This window comes from Sphaeramia orbicularis, chromosome 8 (assembly GCF_902148855.1).
Source record: "Sphaeramia orbicularis chromosome 8, fSphaOr1.1, whole genome shotgun sequence".
Lineage (NCBI taxonomy): Eukaryota > Metazoa > Chordata > Actinopteri > Kurtiformes > Apogonidae > Sphaeramia > Sphaeramia orbicularis.
The window spans coordinates 39839862-39860486 of NC_043964.1; the positions used below are offsets into that span (position 1 = coordinate 39839862).

Below are 20625 nucleotides of genomic sequence, written 5' to 3' on the forward strand. Positions count from 1 at the left end.
TGCTGATTGCACATTTAAAACAAAGCCGTCTCATCAACAACATCGTGACCCGAGGATCTCATCGGTCAAATGTGGAAAAGTTCAGCGAATACGTCGTAGAAGATGAGAACGGCGTTCCAATGAAGGCGCATGGGGGCAAACACACACGCGCACACACACCATGTAAAGTCCGTACAACAGAAAAATATATATATAAATCATAAACATTCCTCGGTAAAACAATTATAGTGCTGTTTTCTGTTCCGTCCCTCAAAGAACAGTAGAAACCGAAGCCTCAAAATTGGATCTGCTGCTTCCGATGAGCCGCACAAAATGGCACTAAGCGCAGAGCGGCCAGAGGACCGCCCGTCGGAAACCATCGACCATGCAGCCAACGGATCGATATGTTGAAGGATTCAGCTCCCATAAAGCATCTGTACACCTTAGACTATTTTATCTCCGAACATAATTCTCTTTGAACAGTATTCAGACTCGCTGCTATAAAAGCTACTAGAAAAAACAAACAAACAAAAAAAAAAATAGTTGCCATCTGTCCCAGAGACAGGAAGCAGACGGTTAACGGCCTCTGGACCGGATGAACTGTCACTGAAACAGCCTGAAAGGATTTAAAGCAGGGGGGTCAAACATACGGCCTGTGGGCTTAAACCTGCCCGCTAAGGGATCCAGTCCGGCCCCTGGGATACATGCAAAAATTACACTGAAGATATGAACTATCAGTTTAGTTCAGGTTCCACATTCAGCCCAGTGTCAGTGAAATACTGTCAGAATAACCTATAGATACTGACAACACATTTTTCTTTGTTTTAGTGTAAAAAAAAGTACAATTACATGAAAATGTTCTATTTACAACCTATCCTTTCACAAAAAAATTAATAATCTAAACAAATATGAACGACCGGAAATGTCTTAGGAGAAGTTAAGTGTCGTTTTAAGCATATTCTGCCTGTTACTAAATGCTTTGAGTGTTTGTAGATCCACTGTGATCTGTAAGTTTTACTGCTGAAGTGTAAATGAGAAGCTGAGGCAGAAAACTGTGCTTATTTTTCTTAGTAAATTTCAGTTTTGTCATGTTATAAGTATAGTTTGTAGACGTAAACCAAGGTTCTAATAGTTTGGGATTTTTCATTATAGTTTAGTTTTAGTTAGTTTGGACTTTTTTTTTTTTTCTCCAATTCAGTTTTAATTTTTAGAGCAGGTTTGCTAGTTTTTATAAGTTTTCATTTCCTTCTAAATGCTTAGTTTTAGTTTAGCTCTAGTATTAGTTTCGTCATATCTTTTATCTTCTTCTCTGTCGTCGTATTCAAATAAATCTCAGACAGGACTCTGTTGTTTTCTCCTAACTTTAGTCTCCATGTTTCCAGGTGGAGTGGGGACCAGAAGACGCCTAAACGACAAGTGACGGACTGTGAAGTGTCGTATGGTGCTGCTAGCTAAAATTGCTCAAGTGAAATAAATCGATTTCATATCAATCCGACATTGACGAAAACAAAGGGAATTTTATCCCTAATTTTTATCCGTTTTAGTTTTGTACGCACACAATACAGTTTCAGTTATCGTTTTTTCTTTTAATTATAGTTTTAATTTATTTCAGTTCACGAAAATGTTTTTACAATTCTAGTTTTCATCATTTCATTAGTTTTCATTAACGATAATAACCTTGATGTAAACATTTTAATTATGTAATGTTACTTTTTTCACTGTAAAACACAGAAAAAAGTTTGGAGTTGACATTATTTATATATTCTGTTGTCACTATTTCACTGGTTCGGCCCTCTTCAGATCCTGTTGGGCTGAATGTGGCCCCTGAACTAAACTGACTTTGACGTCCTAGTTTTAAAGGAAGTGTGAACTCTGACGGTCCAGAGGCCGTTAAACAGCAGCGATGAGCGGCGGTGACAGGAGGGCAGTCCTGTAAAGCTGGGTTAGGCAAAGACATCATCATCTTACTGGTAGAAAATTACATGGCAGCAAGTCGTCCGTGTGCATATGTGCGATTCAGAGAGCGTTCGTTTACGCCGGGGGGGTCTTGAACGCACCCCAGGCGTGGAAGCAGCGGGTGAAGCAGTGGGGCTCGTTTCCCTTCCGCACCAGACGCAGTTTCCGGGGGTGTTCGGTGTCTTTCGAGCGCATGTGCTGAATGTAAACCTGAAAGACAAAACGAGGATTGTGAAGATGTGAAAATGAACACAGACCAGGGGGGTCAAACATACGGCCCGTGGACCAAAACCCACCCACCAACGGGTCCAATCCGGCCGCTGGGATGAGTGTGAAATTACACTGATGATATTAAGAGCTCAGGTTCCACATTCAACCCAATTCAATGTCAAGTGGATCCGACCAGTAACATACGATCAGAATAACCTAGAAATAATGAAACTCTGAATTTGTCCCTTTGTTTTAGTGTAAAAAAAAAAAAAAAGTAAAAATACATGAAAATGGTTAAGTTTACCAACTATAATTTCCCAAAAAATGTGAGTAACCTGAACAAATATGAACGACCTGAAAAATCTTAAGAGAAATAAGTACAATTTTAACAATATTCTGCCTGTTACTGCGATTTCTAAGTTGTAATGCACATGTGGAAATGATAAACAGTCATAATATTGTTCAAATTTTACTTATTTTTGTTAAGAAATTTCAGGTTGTTCGTGGCTGGTCATGGAATTCATGATATAAACATTATCATAATGTAATTTTACTTTTTTCAGACTAAAGATAAGCAAAACATTTGAGTTGACATTATTCAAAGGCTACTATTCTATGATTATTTTTTTTTTAACTTTTTATTTTAATGTTTTAAATCACTTTTACAGTGCAGTAACAAAAAAGAAAAAAAAAAACACAATGCAACAAGAGGGGGATGCTGTTCCTTATGCATTCAATTGCTTTTCTGTACTTGATCTGATATCAAGAATTAGTGTCCTTGAATATGATCTATTTCTCCAGTCTTCCCTTAAAAGTTCCCATCTAAATCCTCAGTTGAAATGTTATTTTTCTATGGTATATATTTCCTCTATAATGTCCAGCCATTGTTGTGGTCAAAGAGGGTCACTTTTTAATCGGTTCCTTGAGACTACCTTTTTGCAGGCAAGAATTAAAATTTTAAATAAGTAAGTGTCTTCTCTCTTGATTACATCACTATTCTATTATTTTACCAGTCTGTTCTCTTTTAGATCATATTTGTCTGAATGTGGCTCCTGGACTCAAATACACAGTTTTCAAGCTCAAATTCAAGCACTTTTCAAGCACTTTTAAGGGTCATTTTCAAATTTTTACAGCACAGCACTTTAACGCTGGGGTCAAACACATATCTACAGGAATACATAGACTCATGATTTGTTTTTTCCCTTTTTATCATAATGATGAACATTGTATTATGCTATAAACATCAAAAATTATGTTTGATAAAAGCAAAAAGTTTAGAAATTAAAAGGAGAACCCAAAGTTTTCTTTAAAAAAAGGGAAACCACTTGGTGTTCTTCAGACACTCGCACTGAGCCAAAGATTAAGATAAAAACATACCTGAGTCGACCTAAGAACACCTGCTAGTTTTCTTTTTTAACATCAAGTTTTATTTTTCTAAATCTATCACCTCTCTGTAAGTAGTTTTGGCTTGACCTCTAACCTGTCAGAGTTAATATTAAAAATACATAAATAATATCACATCACAGTTAGAACTGCAAACACTTCAACTAAAATCCAAGCACTTTTCAGACCTTAAAAACACAACATTTTCAAGGATTTCAAGCACCTGTTCGAACCCTGAAAAACAGTTTGCCACCCCTGACACAGACGCACAAACTCACACTGTTGACTGACCTGACAGGCTTTGAGGCTCAGTTTGATCTCCACCTGGCTGGTCTGAGTTCCCACCCACATGTACACCTGAGAGAAAGGAGAACAGAAGCACGTACAGCAAAACACATGAGACAAACACTGGAACTGGACTGGGTACGTTCTGATCGATCTGCCGTCAGTTGTTCCTACCTCTTTGCCGTTGTCCAGTAACATGATGTCGTCGTCAGCCAGGTCGTCCTGACAGAAGTCTGAGCACTTCTCCGACACCGAGAAATAACCCTTCTCATTGGAACACCTGTAGGTAGAAGATGGGAAAAAGAATGGAAAGAGCAGAACCATGAGAAAGGAAGGCAGGAGTTCTATTGATTATGTTTTTAATCTGGAATAAGACGACAACAACAAAAAGGAAAAACTGACCTGAAGAGCCGAGCGTATTTCATATAATCAGCATCTTCATCATATGGCTTTTGCGATCCAATCCCAACCCAGAAGAAGTTCTCTGGCTCCTCCCCTTCGTTGATCACCTAGGAGACAAGCCCATCAGTTGAGACAAAAACGACGACATATTTGTGTTGAACAGAGTTTTCATCCACATTTTAGAAGAGCAGTAGTCGTCCCAGAGAACACAGATTAGATGACAGTACTAATGTTCCTACCAAAGTCTGAGTTTTCACCACCGTTATAAGAGTTACTGTTTTTACAGAGAGCCCAAACTACTGAACAACAAGCCATATCCTCCTGAGACCCAGGGAAGGAAAAGGGTTGGCTTTTTCACCTAAATAACTGCCTTGATTAGAAAACAGCATGATGTAACAGTTTTCAGATACATTTTTTTTTTTTTTTTAACCCATAAAGACTCAGCACTACTTTTATGTCAGTTCCCAAATGAATTTTTCTCTCTATTTAACCTCTCTTAAGTGATTTATTACCATTTATATATAATATTATCCTCTGTATTTTGTATTTTATCAGTATAAATCAGGTATTTTCTGGTTATCATTTTACTAAACATGAAGATGTTCATTAAAGCTCAGATTAAATTTGAGAGTTATTATATCAAAAACAGAGAAAACTGAAGAAAAGGTGACTTTTTCAGTTAAATATATCATTAACTGAACATAAACCAAACATTATCATCCTATGTCATTGATCCAACTCCATGGGTTTTACTGGTGAATCAATGTTGTAGAAGATGACGGTGTTTCCACGTTCAACTACAGAGACTCTGAACGTCCAAATGGGTCATATCTGACGACCATGAAAAGATGAAAAACTGTATTTTACATCAATTATTTACATGTATTGTTAGAATTAGTGGATCAGCAGGTATTAAACAGTTTACATCAGTAGATGCTTTTGGTCGGGGATAGATGTTTGGGTCTTTAAGGGTTAATGGAATGTCCCTTGCAGTGGAGTTTTAATTTTAATTTTTTTTTTTTTATCATTTAAGTAAAGCTGTGACAGTCTCATCCCCTACAGAGGACAAAAATGCATTAATGGGTCTCAAGAGGACACTGAGACTTCCTTACACATTACCGTTACTGTTTTTTTATATTGTAAATAGGTGTATGATTTACAAAATTGCAAAATTGTGTGTTGACAGTGAATACTCATTAAAGTGGACCAAATAAAAATGAATAGAGTAAATATAGGGCTTTATAGTGTGTAATGCATTAACGTTGCTAGGCTAGTGTTTATTCAAGTCTGTCAGTACTAAAACTATTCAGGTAAAACACTTTGACCTGAGATGGTGTTTTTCTGCAGATGACGAAATAAAGTCATGATGACTGAAAACATTTCGGCTTCAGCCAATTACAGCTGCCTGAAGCATTTCCAGAAATTTTATTCAATGCATAATTTGAAGTTTTGCATCAGGAAATTGTATAAATTGAAAAAAAGTGACATTGACACTTTGTTGGAGGTTATTTTTAACACGGTGGATGGAAAATTAAAAACCCTGTTCTTTTTAAATACATACTGAAAGAGTTGACATTTAAGTCATTTGTTGAACTGACTGATCTCCAGCATATTCCCAAATATTCCAATAAAGCAGCAAAACATAACTGTTAGTACATGGAGTGTGGACTGAGAATAAATTACTCCTTGGTGTCACCCATGAAAAAAAGTTTCACAATTTTTACATTTACGCATTTGGAAGACGCTTTTTTCCAAAGCGACTTACAGGGGAAAACCAAAATAAAAGGAAAAATACAAAAATAGATTAGACATAAAGCAGCTAGCTGTACAATTAAAAACAGTGTCGTACAGAAGAATAAAAAAGCAAAATGATAGACTAAAATTCAAGAATAGATTCAGAAGACATAAAAAAACAGCTTTACAATTAAAAACAGTGAAATAAAAATACCAAGTAAAACAACCAAATTTTTTAGATGGAAAACATCTAAACATCTGTTTTGGAGAAAATGATCAACTGACTCCAGTAACTCAGTGAGCTGCTGGTGGCTGCAGACATCTAAACAGTGATTCTTACCAATGACAGTTTGTACAGGTAGAAAAAAGCAAAGATTACTTCATGACACATGTTTATGTTTATGTGCAATGAACAGAGAAAATGCGTAATTTTTATTTTAACAGCTCATTTTCTTGGTTATTTAGGTATCTGAACTACCCAGAAAACTACCTCAGAAAAGCCCAGACAGCTCATACACATTTACCTGTTTGCTGTATGTGTCGTCAAACATGCTGTTCATGATGTCTTCTGCCAGTTTGGCCTCGTCAGGGTCTGCAGCTCTGCCCACCCAGGTATAAACGATGCCCTGATTGTCTGTGCTCTCAAATGGTACCTGTAGAAAACATGTACTGTTGAATAATGCAGAAAAAGAGACGACTTTCTGGGGTGTTTATTAAAACGAAAGACTTTACAGAATCATTTCCCACCTTGAGTATGAAGCAAAACTCTGAGTTGAGGTTACTTGAATCTGTTCCAATCTGGATCGTCCTAAAAAAAAAAAAAAAAAAAAAAAAAGAAGACAACAAGTGTTAAAAAAGCTAATTTGACTTTAAACCTGTGTAAACTGTCTGTGCTGATAACAGGCGAGAGATGAACCTGGTGCAAAGTGCGCTGCCGTTGGTGCGTATGTGATAGAGGGAAGGCTGAGCAGAGTCCGTCTTCTGTTTCCTTTTGCCTTTGTGGATGATGAACTTCCTCTTGAAATGGGACAGGAACTTCAGGTTCTCCTGCTGCTGCGTCATCCGCACCACCTAAACAGGAACATGCATGAATACGGCGCCTCCTCCCAACTGACTTCAGCTAAAGGCCCATTTCTGCTCTACGTTAAAGACGCATACGTATACGGTCGGAGCCTTCTGTCCATCCTCTGCGTTCATTATGTCTGTATTTCTGTCCGTTCTTTGGAAGCTTGCAGATGTGAACCCAAACAGAGAATACAGAGCAGTACCACTGGGAACCATGGGGGGAGTAGCCACTTTTACACAGAGATCCTGGATAAAAGGTGAGATGGTGATCCCATCTTTTTATCACCACTGACCGATTTCCACAGCCAAGAAAAAGGAGTAACAGAGGTGAGACAGGATGGACTTTAACACAGCGGCCCTGCATTATGGAATCAAAGGGGTGGTGACGCAGCGGAGCATATAGTGCACAGGTGTCAAACATGCGGCCCGGGGGCCAAATCTGGCCCGCCAAAGGTTCCATTCCGGCCCCGCGGGATGAAAGTGCAAAAATTAACCTGAACAGTCGAGGTTGTCAAAATCAATTTCATTTAGGTTCTACATACAGACCAATGAGATCTCCAGTAAAAATAACAACACAATAACCCATAAATAATGACAACTCCAAATTTTCCTAGTGAAAAATTATGTGGGAAAAAAATGAAGTGAAAAAATATAACATTACACTGTGAAAATATTTACATTTACAAAACTATTCAATCACAATAAAATGCAAATAAATACATAAATAAAAACACAGACAAACAACGAGAAATGTGCAATTTTAACAATATTCTGCCTGTTACTAAATGTTTTGTGCATTTATGGATCCACTGTGATCTGGAATTGTTAATAATAAGAGATGTAATATTGTAGAAATTGTTCAAATTTTAGTTCCAAACTCCAAAATTTGAATAATATTCTGCCTGTTACCAAATGTTTATGTAACATTGTGTGTAAATGTACATGTATAAATAATAAGTTGAGGCATAATATTGTTAAAATTGCACAAATTTTTCTAATAAAATTTCTGTTTTTTCAGGTTATTCACATCTTTTTTGTAAAATGTAAATATTTTCATAATTTAATTGGGGTTTTTTTTGTACTAAAACAAAAAGAAAAACTTGGATTTGTCATTATTTATAGGTTATTAAGTCATGAATTTACTGGTCTGGCCCGCTTGACATCGAATTGGGCTAAATATGGCCCCTGAACCAAAATGAGTTTGACACCCCTGGTATAGTGTATAACTTGCCCCGTGCATAGCGGTGTTAGCTCTCAAAACAACTCCAGAGTCATTGTTTCACCGTTCCACAAATGTTAGCATGGATAGAGTCCTCTGCCTGAAGTGACAACAGCTCACGGATCTCGGCATCTCCCCAGTTCGACATCTTTCTGGTCTCGTTGATATGTTTGTTTACTGTACACAGCCTGCGCTCATTTTTAAATCCCCCCCGGTGCAGGGGTCGCACACGCAATATGTCATCAAAACGCCACACCTTGGTTGTGGAACGAGAGGTGTTCCTTTTACATAGCCTTCCAGAATCATGATTCCACTTTATCACAGCTGTGTTACTACCACCAGAGGCGTTACAGAGCCATGACAGATTTCGTTTACACAGACGCCATTCCGGAATAAAGGTGAAATATTCCCGGAACAGAAGTGCTGTGTTAAAGGGGCTAGAGTTGAAATTTGAAGAGAATAATTTCCAGAAATGGTGGAACTTTTCAAAGATCGACTACCCTTCTCAATATCACCATGAGCGTCCACATTAGTAAAACCTCCTCTGTTGTCACCATGTTTATCATTGACTTTCTACATCTTCTTCTCAAAATACTTTACTCTTCTTCGTGGTATTCAGCCATGTATGTTAATTAAGAGCGGCGCCTTCTGGTGGATTGACTGACAAACGCTCATTCCAACATAATAGACGCATCCACATATACAAGCATTGAGTCTTGACACCGTTTGAAATGGATGTACCTATTTACATGTGTAAAATGAGCATAAATGGGCCTTAAAACGCGTCTAAACCTTTCCTCGTACCTTGAGTTTTCCAGGGAACAGACTCTCGAACTTCTTCTGCAGAGAGAAGGTGAAGGTGAGCCAGCCCATGTTGGACGCCTGCCTGCCCTGCCAGAAGTACACCACACACTGGAAGTCCTCCTCCGGCTGTTTGTCCTCCTCTTCCTCGCCTCCACCTCTTCCTTTTCCACCACCCTCACCGTCCTTCTTCTCCTTTTCCTTTTCCTCCTCCTCCTCCTCATACTCCACAGGTACCCAGTATCTAAAGCCAACCAATAAATGAGAATGCTCAAGCATCATGGTTTACCCTCAAGTCCTGACCCCCCCTTTTTCCTACACACACCTGCAGAGGAAGACGTAGCAGTCCTGGGTGAAAAAGTGTCCAAACTCCTCTTCGGGCAGGCGAGCAAACTTCTTTCCCTCTAACACGAACCCTTCCATGCCGTCCAGGTCCTCGTTCCACTCCTCCATCAGCTGTTCAGCCTGAACACAGGAAGAAACTTATCATAAAGGAAGCAGCTTTCGAGAGCTAATACTTTAAAACAGGAAAAGGAGTTTATTTACCTCCGTGAGGGGCATCGGCGGCTGCCTGGGAAGGAAGAGCGCTGTGAGGTCGGCTTTCATCTGGTCCTTCTGCTCTGCGTCTTTCTTCACCTGAAAACAGATAAACACTTGAAAATGCTCTTCACTCTCATCCTGCTGGAGGTACGCTGTTTTAGAATCAACACTTCTGTCATGAAAGTTGAGCTGAGTCGAACAGTTGCTGACAGAGGTTGTCCAAAAATAAACAACATACACACAAGGAAGGGATTACGCATCAGCAGGAAACCAATATGGACATACTGGGAAGATTTACAGAACAACTTCAACATCTTGTAGAGAACACACAATAGTAGCTTCAGTACAGCATGATAAAGCTGTGCCTACATTACCATGCATGCCATGTCTGTCTCTGGGGCTTTTTCACCTCTCTGCTATTTTTACACACCATGCATCTTTTTTTAACACATTAACTCATGCCTTGAAGTATGGAACACACCTCTATTCAAGAATTAACGCCTACATGTACCAAGGTTATTGTCGTTAATGAAAACTAATGAAATGAAGAAAACTAGAATTGAAAAAAAAAACCATTTTTGTTAACAGAAAAAAACAGAAGAAGAAAAAACAATACCTAACTGAAACTGTATTGTGTGCTTAGAAAACTAAAACATATTAAAATTCTGGATAAAATTCCCTTTGTTTTCATCTTCATCAATGTTGGATTGATATGAAATAGATTTATTTCGCTTGAGCAGTTTTAGCTGGAGGCATCAAACGGCACTTCACAGTCCATCACTTGTTGTTTAGAGTCGGCTTCTCGTCCCCACTCTACCTGGAAACATGCAGACTAAAGTTGGGAGAACGCAGCAGAGTCCTGTATGGGATTTTTTTTTTTTTTTTTTTTTAATACGACGGCGAGAAATATAAAAGATATAAAAAAAACTAATACTAAAACAACTGTAATTTCCAGATTATAAGCCGCTACTTTTTTCATACGCTTTGAACCCTGTGGCTCAAACAATGATGCGGCTAATTCACCATAAATCAAACGCACTCACACTAAATACTTCAGATCAGTCATTTTGCATGTCATGCACACACCCTCATCATGGAAAACACACACAGAAATGCATGTGAGGCAGCTTTCAAGTTAAAGGCAATCAATCTGATCGATCTGGAAGGAAAGAGAGATGCTGCACGTAAGTTTGGCATCAATGAATTGATGGTGAGACATTGGAGATGGCAGTGTGCGGCTTATATTTAGGTGCGCTCAGTAGTCCGAAAAATTACGGTAAGCATTTAGAAAACAATGAACTAATAAAAAATTTGCAAACCTGTTTTAAAAACTAATTAAAAAAACCTTGAGACGTACTGACAATGGCCTTAACACTAACATGAATAAACCAAATTACTGTCTAGTGACCACAGACAGAAGTTTACAGTGGTAGTTAATTGATGACTGGTGTTAGACTTAAACTGGAAATACTGCCTTTGCCAAAAAATTATAGCTAAGAAACCTTTTTTGACAGATTATTTTAATTGATCAATTTATTCATTTACATATTCATTACCAGGGTTAAATGTTCAATTAAACAATTTTTCATTTCTAATAAAGTCAAGAACAGTACATCTCCAGTGTTGCAAACTAATTTCCTATTAACCTTTCCTTGTCTATCGGCCTTTATAAATCCACTGTCAGTCGACAAGGAGACAATATGAATAATTAATGGTATTAAAATATCCACATTTAAGCCTGCCACATATGCCACAACGGCAGACAAATTTGTACATTTTCTCAAGGTGGCAAAAACTACAGCAAAATTTGTTGGTGAGGACATTTCATACTTCACAAGAAACTCAAGTAGCAAACTCCTGGGAGGTCATCTACTTTTCTGCATTAGCCACGCCCACTTTTAATTTTCTGACAAAAATCACACAATAGTTGTTGATGACCGCACAAGAAAAAAGTTCTACCCGGATGGTGTGTCGAGAACAAGCTGTGAGAACTACCAAACCAGGGCTATGGTAATAAGATGACATTCTTTTCTCACGGCCCTAGGAGCAAGAAGAAATTTTTGGTCTTGCGGAGTATGTAGCAGGCTTCAGAATAGAATAGAATAGAATAGAATAGAATAGAATAGAATAGAATAGAATAGCCTTTATTGTCACTGTGTGTTCAGTGGCATTAGACTTTCGAGGTACCATGTAGTTACTGACCTTGCCCTGCAAGTTGCTGGTCTGTTGCACAGTCTCTGCTGCTCTGGTGTAGTCCACCTTCAACACATCATCCCAGTTCTTAAACTTAGACTTGAACACCTGAGGATGAAAAGAAGAAACAGAAATGAAAAGTGACTGAAATCAAGTTTAAGCTGTTTTGATAAGTAGGATTTAAACTGCACAATAATATTACACAGGTAGTGTTTCACATATGAAAACGTATCTACTAAATATTATACAAAATGAGCGTCAATACTATGACATGGTGTGACGACATGTCTGCATGGTGCAGTCCGGTACAATGTGGTACCTGGCATTCGGTGCCCTCCAGGTTGCGGGTGACGCAGGCGTGTTTGGGTCGGTGCAGCATGGAACAGATCTCCTGGCCTAGTTTTAAGGCGGCAGCTCGGACAAGACGTGGAGATTTCCTGCCGATCCAAATGAACACATCCGACCAGCAGTCCAGGATGTACACACATTTTGTGTCCAGCAGGGACTGCAACTGGGGAGGGGGGGGGGGGGGGGGGCAGTTTACACATGTTAACCGAGGGGGCAGACTCATTAAATACTGGTGGAAAAGCTCCATTAGACAAGCTTCAATAAGCTCAATGTACAAAGTAGTGATTTCTAGGATGATTAACATACCAGTCTCAGTTCTGGCAGAGTGTCCAGTTTGACCTTGTGGTCTTTGTGTTCCACTGACAGCTTATAGTTAATCTGAGGCAGCTCCAGGTAGCCCAGACCCAAACCCACCTACAAAACAAAGACACACAGACACAACCTGAGTGAATCCTGACAATCAATTTCTATTCCAGTTCCAGTATGTACCATAATCACATCAGCTAAAGACAGAGGCCACTGTACAGATTTACCTTGTATAGTTTAGGTCTGATCGGAGCAAAGTCATCTGGTACGTGTTTCTTGATGTCCTCTGGTTGCCCTCCCAGTACCTCCCAGTAAGTCGGGGGCTCCTGGTTCTGAGAGAGGGTAACGATTTCTGCCTTCCCCTTACGCTCATTCTTATTTATCTTTTCTGCAAATAACCTGCAAGACGACAACAATGTACAAACACAGCTATGTATCACTACATTTATGACCAAGACTTTAAAGCCATTTTGCGCAATTACCAAAATATATCATCCTGTCTGTAACATGGCAGGAATGTTTGTAATTCTTAACAGCTACTGTCATGTTTACAGTTGATTTGTGTCTTACCTAGCCTTTGTGGTGCCGCTGAGAGTAGCATTGGCTCCTCTCCAGACAAAGATTTCCAACCCTGTGTCCAACAGGAACACATATCTGCCAAAAACAGAAAGGAAGTTATGAACACAAGGCTCCACTCAACAAGCTTTATAATAATATTATACGCATTACTGACTGGAATGGAAAATAAGCAATAAATTGTAGAGACTCATTAAATGCAAAATATGCAGAGGGTTGTGTATTTGGAAGAAATTGTGTTTGAAACTCACCGTGGGTCGAGAGAGGACGCCTTCACAGGTACAGACTCCAGTCTAATGTTTTTCTTGCCATAAACTCTGTACAATCTACAGATACAACAAAGTCATTAAAATCCAAAAGAACAAGAAATGTGAGTAACTAGTTTATACTGAAGTGCAAGCACAGTATTTATATTTTGGTGAAGAACAGAATTGACTATTCTTCCGTTTCCAAATATGGCTACCTGACAGGATAGTGTGTGTCCTCCACAGTGTAGAATCCACTGGCTGTTCCTCCCTCAATGTAGGAGATCTCATTGTTAAACACCTGTACACACACACACACCATATATATAAATGTATGATATTTACACGAGCATTTAGTTCATACAGACATGGATAAAAAATTAAATATGATATGGTAGTTTTAGGTTAATATTTTATAGCATGTGCAGTCTGTTTGTACATACAGCACTGAACTCCTCGCTCTCATCTCCCATCTCTTCCCTGATTGTCCTGCACTCTGCTCCGAGGAAGTTTCGCAGGTTGACTGCATGGATGGCAGAGCCAGCCTTCTTGTCTAGAGTAGCATCCTGACCGATCCAGTAGTAGATCTGCCAGTTGAGCGCTCCGTTTTCATCCAGGAAGGTCTACAACAAACGCCAAAAGAACAATGTGGCACAAGGAGGAAAGAATCAGTCGTGCTATTTGTCGACTGTAAACCTCAGTGATGATAAACTGTAAATAAAGGCAGGTTGGAGGCGTTACCTTGAGGACAATGTAGCAGTCAGCCTCATAGAACTTTCCATGGAAAGTTTCTTCCACTTGCATGGGAATAAAGTTCTCTATCTGCCATACTGTTACACCAGGAACCTGGAAGGACAAGGAGCAGGTCAAAGCCAAATCTCATGATGAAAGTCAAATCTTCAGGAAACTTTTTAACTCCTACATAAGCAGATTCATTACCTGGCCGACATCTTCCATAAAGAACTCTGAGTAGTCCAGCTGGGGTTTCTCCAGACTCTTGTCCCAGCGGCGAATCTTTAAATCACCATATTTCAAATCCCCATTCTCCTGCAAAGTCAGCAGGTCAATAAATGGTAAATGGCTGCTTCTCTTCCACTCATTAGAGTTTATGTTCACTTCATGAAATTATTTATTCAATTTGTGTTGCCTTCAAGGATGTATGCATAAATGTACTTATTTATGTTTATTTTTTTTTGTACGTCAATATAGGCACATAGTTATGTATGCATGTGAAAATGACAAGTGAGATTAACTATTTAGAAAGGATCCAAGGGAATTGATTTTTGATACAGCCTTATGCTGACAGGAAGATAAAGGATAGACTGTTGAGTGAAGAAGGGGTGGGATTACATAAGTAATTGTATATAATAATACATTTCCTCCCTCTCCTTTTCAAATATGCGAATTAAGTTATATTTTGTTTCATGTATATGTATAAGTTTTCATGTTTTCTTGAAATCTGTTTTATTTCTAGGCACTAAAGTAGGATCCCTTTGTTTGTTTTGTTGCATATTTGAAATGAACTGAACTGAAAGCACTACAACGTGAAGCAGTAAGGCAGCTCTTCAGTATCCTTTTTCTTACCTCTAAGTTTTTCTTCTCCTGAGCGACATCACTCATGCCTTTCAACACCTGCTTTGCCTGATCGTCCTGAGAACAGTCTTTCCTCCTCCTGAGCCTCATCTTCCTCGCCAGGTGATCTCGAGGGCTCGCTCCTGGTCAGATTACATTGAAAATAATATAATATACATGGATACAGATTTTATGCAAGTCATGGAATAGAAGTTAGTAAAACATTCAAACCCTGAGGATCATACCTCCTCCAGCTGCTGCTACAGTAGCAGGCGAGGCCCCGGCCAGCCTTAACTGGTTCTGTAGGGAGAAGTCGATGTTGTACCACTCTGCCGCCCTGTCAACTGGTTTAGGAGGCATCACCAGGTTGGGGTTTTCTCGCACATCCAGTATCTACAAAGAGATTAACATATGAGGTTTGTGTGCGTGCAGGCAGTAATTGTGCCTCATACTGATAAGACTGTCAACACCTGTGTGGCTCAGAAAGACTGTCCATGATGTGAGAGAACATAGCTCAGTTTCATACCTCTAAATCTGTCAAGAAGTGGACGGCCTCAGGTAGTGTTACCAGGCGATTTTTATTCAGCACCAGCTTCTTCAGTTTGCCACACCTAGACAACAAAACAAAACCATCATCGCATCACTTCACATTCTTGTTTTGGGATGAAATTTATGTTATAGATTTGCATCCCGACTCAGAAGCTTTCTATTATTTATATTCACAATTATTTACCCATGTTTCTTCTTGCTATTAATTATTTATTTCTGAACTGAAATTTCTTTTCATTGCCTTTAGCATTTTTTTCTCAACAATAATGACAACAGGGCCTCTACCTAAATATATTCTAAAAATGAAATAAAGTTTGAAAACAGATGAAAATAAATCCGTTTGCTGATCTAATTAATCCTTTCAAACCAAAAAGGACTGTAAGATATTAATTTACAGCTAGGGCGAGTTCCACTAGTTTCACTAACCTGCAGAGTCCCTCAGGAATAAGTTCCAGGTTGTTGTTAGCTGCCATGAACTCTGTGAGGCTGGACAGTTTGCCCACACCAGGTGGAACGCCATCAAAGTCCAGTTTGTTAGAGTTTACATACAGCTTCTTCAGTTTGGACAGCTTACAGATTGCAGACTAAATGGAGACACATAAACCAAGTATTATACAAGGATATGATACTCTAGCAACAGTCTCTCAGGCTAATGAGGTATCCTGCAAATTCTTTATTCTCTCAGATATACAAATTTTACAATTCTGTATCGTCCCCATTATTGCTGATCTAAATAGCCGTTCCTTTGTGTTAATAAAAGTGCAACAAATCCTGTTATACCACTTCCCAAAAAGCTCTGCCCAACAACAACAACATTAAAAATCACTCAGACTTACAGGCAGCGAGGTGAGCTGGTTGCGGCTTAGATTAAGTGTCTCCAACTGTGTCCACTGATCAATGCAGAGCGAGAGTTCTGAGATCTGATTGCTGCTCAGGTTGAGTCTCTTCAGGCTTCCCAATGAATAGAGACACTCTGGCACTCGAGTCAGGTCATTACAGGACAGATCAACATCTGAGAAGCAGAGAAGGAGGAACAGGGGGAATCGTATGACAGGTATGAATGGACTGGGCATTCAGACAGAAGGACACAAAGTGACAGACTTGTAAAAGACTACATGATGCCAGAGCAGGTCTAGGTGCCAACAGGTAAAATGTGTCACTAAATAGGTTGTTTGGACAAAACAAGAGGAAAAGTGTCTGTCGGTGTGTGTGTGTGTGTGTCACCTGCTAAATGTGTCAGTGCCTCCAGGCTGGTTGGCATGTTGCTCTGGGTCCTCTGGGTGTTCCTCAGGTGGAGAGTCTGTAACGCAATCATGGCTGGCAACTGCCTGCTCCGACAAGCATATGCACACGGTCACTTACTGAGTCACTGACAACAGCAAGAAATAATTGCACATTTTTGTTTTACAACAAACTGGCCAAATAACTTTAGGCCTTTAGCCCCATTGTGACCGAGGATTCATGAGTCAAAACAGCAAGGTTTTGAAAACCTGCCAGCTTACACTAATGTGTCCTGATAAGATGGTGTATTTTTTCCATAGCAGACACATTCTACACTTCCATTCTAAATATCAGCTATGCAGTTTTATTTTATAGTCTAATATCATTTTTTTCAAAAGCATTAAAAAATATGAATGAGGATAGTGACTTGTTACATTACATTTCTATGCCACAGATAAAACTGTGAAAAAAGAAAGTGTTCAGAAGTTCACCATCTATTCTATCTATCAGTGTCACCACTGCGCAGGTAAAACACTAATTACAAAGTCATCGTTTAACCAGGGGAACAGCTGATATGAATGCTGCAAATCTTAGACATACTGAGACATACTCTACACACACTATAGAATACTATGTACTAAAACCAGCCACTGCTGATTTGACACACTGAGTCACAGGCAATGTCATCCTGTATTATGTCCTAAAATGTTTGGGTAACGTTATGAGTCTTGGGTCTAAACTAAAATTAATGTAAGATTGTCTTTTTTATGTTTTACCGCAGCTGGGCGTGCATCAGCGGGTTGTTGTTTAGGATGAGAGTCTGCAGATGGACGAGGCGTCTCATCTGTGGTGGCAGACTATCCAGCTTGTTGTCGCTCAGATCCAGATACAGCAGGTCTGTCAGGTTGATAAACAGCTGATTGGGAATGGAGTCAATGCTGTTGTGGCTCAGGTTCAGCACCAGCATGTTCCTGCTGTTCTCCAGGTCTCTGGGGATCTCTGTCAGCTGATTGTAGCTCAGGTCCTGCAGAAAAAATTTAAACGTTTGTGTGAACAGTGCTTTGTCACACATGTTAACAGTAAGTGGGAAAGCCAGAATAAATGTAAAGACTGATTGTGGTTATTTTATACCAGCACAGAGAGGTCATCGAGCTGAAAGATGTCATCTGGGACTCCAGAATTTTTCAAGTTGTTAGCTCTGGCTACCACCGCCTGCACACACAAGGAGATATTTTTATGTACCTTACTATTACAGTGCACTGATTAGTAAAAGAAACAAACATTTCACATAGCAGTGACACATATAAGTACATAAGCATATGTATATCAGATACCCGCAGGTTTGGTAAGCTGGACAGTTCTCCATGTAAGGTGGTGAGGCTGTTGTGACTCACTGATAGATGCTCCTAAAAAAGAAAGAAACATAGTTAAGAGATAACCGCAAATATGACTAGCAGTGCTGGTCCTTTTCTTCAAGCTTCTGATTTGCACCAGCATAGAATCATCTCTAAATACAGAGATTAAATAGCAGACAGGATGAAATGTAATAAATCCCTAAGCATGGTGCTTGCTTGCTATGATAACACACTAATCCTATTTACCTACACATCGAAAGATTAAGTTTTAGACCATGGAGTCTCTTTTTACTGTACCCTGATGATAAAAGCATTGTTTTTTTAGATAAAATAATCCAATCACAGATATTCTTATTTAAGTGATGTTTTGCTCCTTAAATGCATCAATCTACTGACACCATTTCATACATACATTAATTCTGGAAAATTCTTTATTAAATCAGAATGTAATAATAATAATGGATTAGATTTATATAGCGCTTCTCTGTGGACGCATACTCAAAGCACACACAGTGGATCCATTATTCATTCACTCTAACATTCCCCCTCTGGTGGTGATAAACTACATTTGTAGCCACAGCTGCCCTGGGGCAGACTGACAGAAGTGTGGCTGCCAATTTGCACCTACGGCCCCTCTGACCACCACCGAACATTCATACACATTCATACACCAGCGTGAGTAGCAGCACTGGAAGCAAGGAGGGTGAAGTGTCTAGCCCAAGGACACAACAGCACATGACTGGGACAGAGCAGGATTCAAACCGCCAACGCTTCGGTTATTGGACGACCTGCTCTACCATCTGAGCCATGGCTGTATCAACTGTTCAGTGATAGATAGAAAAATGCACACAACAAAAGCATATTCAAAATACCCCAAAACAGTAGGGGTATTTAAACACCATTGAACACCGTTTATAAATGTGAGGCCTGGCTAATAAATAGTAAATTACCCCAAAAATCTTACCAGCTTCTGCAGAGAGGCCAGCTCCTCTGGTAGGTAACACAGTCCTGTTCTGTTTAGTTTCAGCCATCGCAGACTGCTCATACACTTGACATGTTCTGGAAAGTATCCACCCTGTGTAGACAAACAGGCAGCAAGAGGTGAGAGATTAAAAAAAAAAAAAAAAAAGTTTCATGATTAAGAAAAACGTCTGGCAACAGTAATACTAGTACCAACTGTAGTACTGTTATTTAATTATATTATGAATTCATATTTCAGTGTAGTTTCAGAGAGTTAATTGTGGTAGCGCTGGTAGAAGTTCAGACAAGATCATTATTGTTTTGGCACAACTAAAAAATGTGACAAATACTCCATTTTATGAATATATGAATATGAATATAAAAGAAAAATTGCAAAAGTACATTTAGATATGAGTCATGTGCTGAACATATGTGCCCAAATTTAACAGTGGATATAACAGAACAAATGGGATCAGCTTTAGCAAGTTAGCTGCACTGACAATCATATAAAACATAAACAAAGTAAACATGTGGTAAGATGTTATATTCTGTCCATAATATTTTGCTGAGGATTGGAAACACTAGAGTTTGTATGAACGGATTATATTCGTTACAATTGGGCACAATTTGGCAATAAATGATGTAAACCTAGGTTGGCTATTATAAGATGTGGGTAATCGGTCAATCTCTAATACATCAACAAGTTAAACCATGATGTACAAATGTCATATTCAGATGGGAGACAGTGAGAGAACACAAATAGTTCAACGATTTCGACATACGCCTAATGACCTCAGCTGTTCAGTTCCCCATGTTTCCTAAGATAAAGTATGACGCCATTGTAGCTGCTACTTTTTTGGAAAAACTCTAATATTATCGCCCCGTGTTGAATTTGGCCATAGTATAATCTAAAATCTGATAGCACTCACGTATAGTCAATATTAAAGCTAACGTGACGTTGGAAATAGAGGCTAAGTTTTCTCTTCGTATAAGCTTCACATTGTCATCTAGACTTTAAGAAATCAATTCTCCCAGAACAAAATATACTGTACCAGGCCAGACAGGAAACTTGTCTGACTCATACTTTGTCCAAGTCAAACATCTGACAACTGGCTAACGCCCAATGCTAGCAGCGTTAAGCTAAGCTAGCTAGTGCTCAGGATTTAGCATTTGTTATTGTAAGTGACTTAACTTGGGTTAGGTCTAAATATTAACCAAGCGTGCTAATTTTTTTTAACGTCTACGGATATAAAACTTATAAATGTTGCCTAAAAATCCTTACTTTGAAGTCGTTTCCACTGAGGTCTACCCCCCTGATGAAGGGAAGAACTCCGGTGGCAGCCATTTCTGGTTGAGGATATCAGCTGCTCCCTTTTCGTCTGTCTATTTTGGTCCAGTGGCAGGGTGGGTTGCGGCTGGTAGCAGTAGACTACTTTCTGGTCTTCTTTTTTTATATTTAAGGACAGCTCTCAAACCTGGTCAAACACCATTACCGCCACCCTCCGCCTCGGAATGAAGACCAGATATTGGAATACTGTGTTTACATCGCCCTCCAGTGACCAGTAAGTATTACAACAACTACAAATTTGTCCCACTTCTGAAATAAGTCCGGTCTTAACAAATTGAGGCATCTCTTCGTCTGAAAGCGAGTTGATATTTAACAAGACATTTATTCAACAAAATTCCTTGATAACTAACGACTGACTCGCTGTTAGGGATGTTAAAA

The 20625-nt window shown here is 39.1% G+C and overlaps 1 protein-coding gene across 1 annotated transcript; it reads right to left on the bottom strand.

Annotated features, from left to right (window-relative positions):
* Positions 1 to 1701: 1701 nt before the first annotated feature.
* Positions 1702 to 20450, bottom strand: flii (FLII actin remodeling protein). Its single transcript, XM_030141938.1, has 31 exons — positions 20182 to 20450; positions 18904 to 19014; positions 17919 to 17990; positions 17716 to 17796; positions 17361 to 17608; positions 16588 to 16691; positions 16200 to 16375; positions 15790 to 15947; positions 15341 to 15425; positions 15060 to 15207; positions 14827 to 14957; positions 14182 to 14289; positions 13984 to 14088; positions 13686 to 13865; positions 13461 to 13543; positions 13249 to 13323; positions 12992 to 13075; positions 12649 to 12820; positions 12422 to 12529; positions 12087 to 12278; positions 11777 to 11875; positions 9581 to 9670; positions 9360 to 9499; positions 9038 to 9278; positions 6866 to 7020; positions 6697 to 6757; positions 6474 to 6602; positions 4216 to 4322; positions 3988 to 4093; positions 3820 to 3885; positions 1702 to 2145 (listed from the first exon to the last, which is right to left on the bottom strand). Exons 1-31 carry the CDS (start codon positions 20242 to 20244, stop codon positions 2011 to 2013), a joined length of 3813 nt encoding a protein of 1270 aa, XP_029997798.1. The 5' UTR covers positions 20245 to 20450; the 3' UTR covers positions 1702 to 2010.
* Positions 20451 to 20625: the final 175 nt, after the last annotated feature.

Coding starts and splice junctions, on each gene's coding strand:
- flii (XM_030141938.1), bottom strand. CDS start 20,244: ATGGCTGCCACCGGAGTTCTTCCCTTCATCAGGGGGGTAGACCTCAGT. Junction 13,076..13,248: donor GCGTCCTCTCTCGACCCACG/GTGAGTTTCAAA, acceptor TGTTTTTGGCAG/ATATGTGTTCCTGTTGGACA. Junction 6,603..6,696: donor AGTTTTGCTTCATACTCAAG/GTGGGAAATGAT, acceptor TGTTTTCTACAG/GTACCATTTGAGAGCACAGA.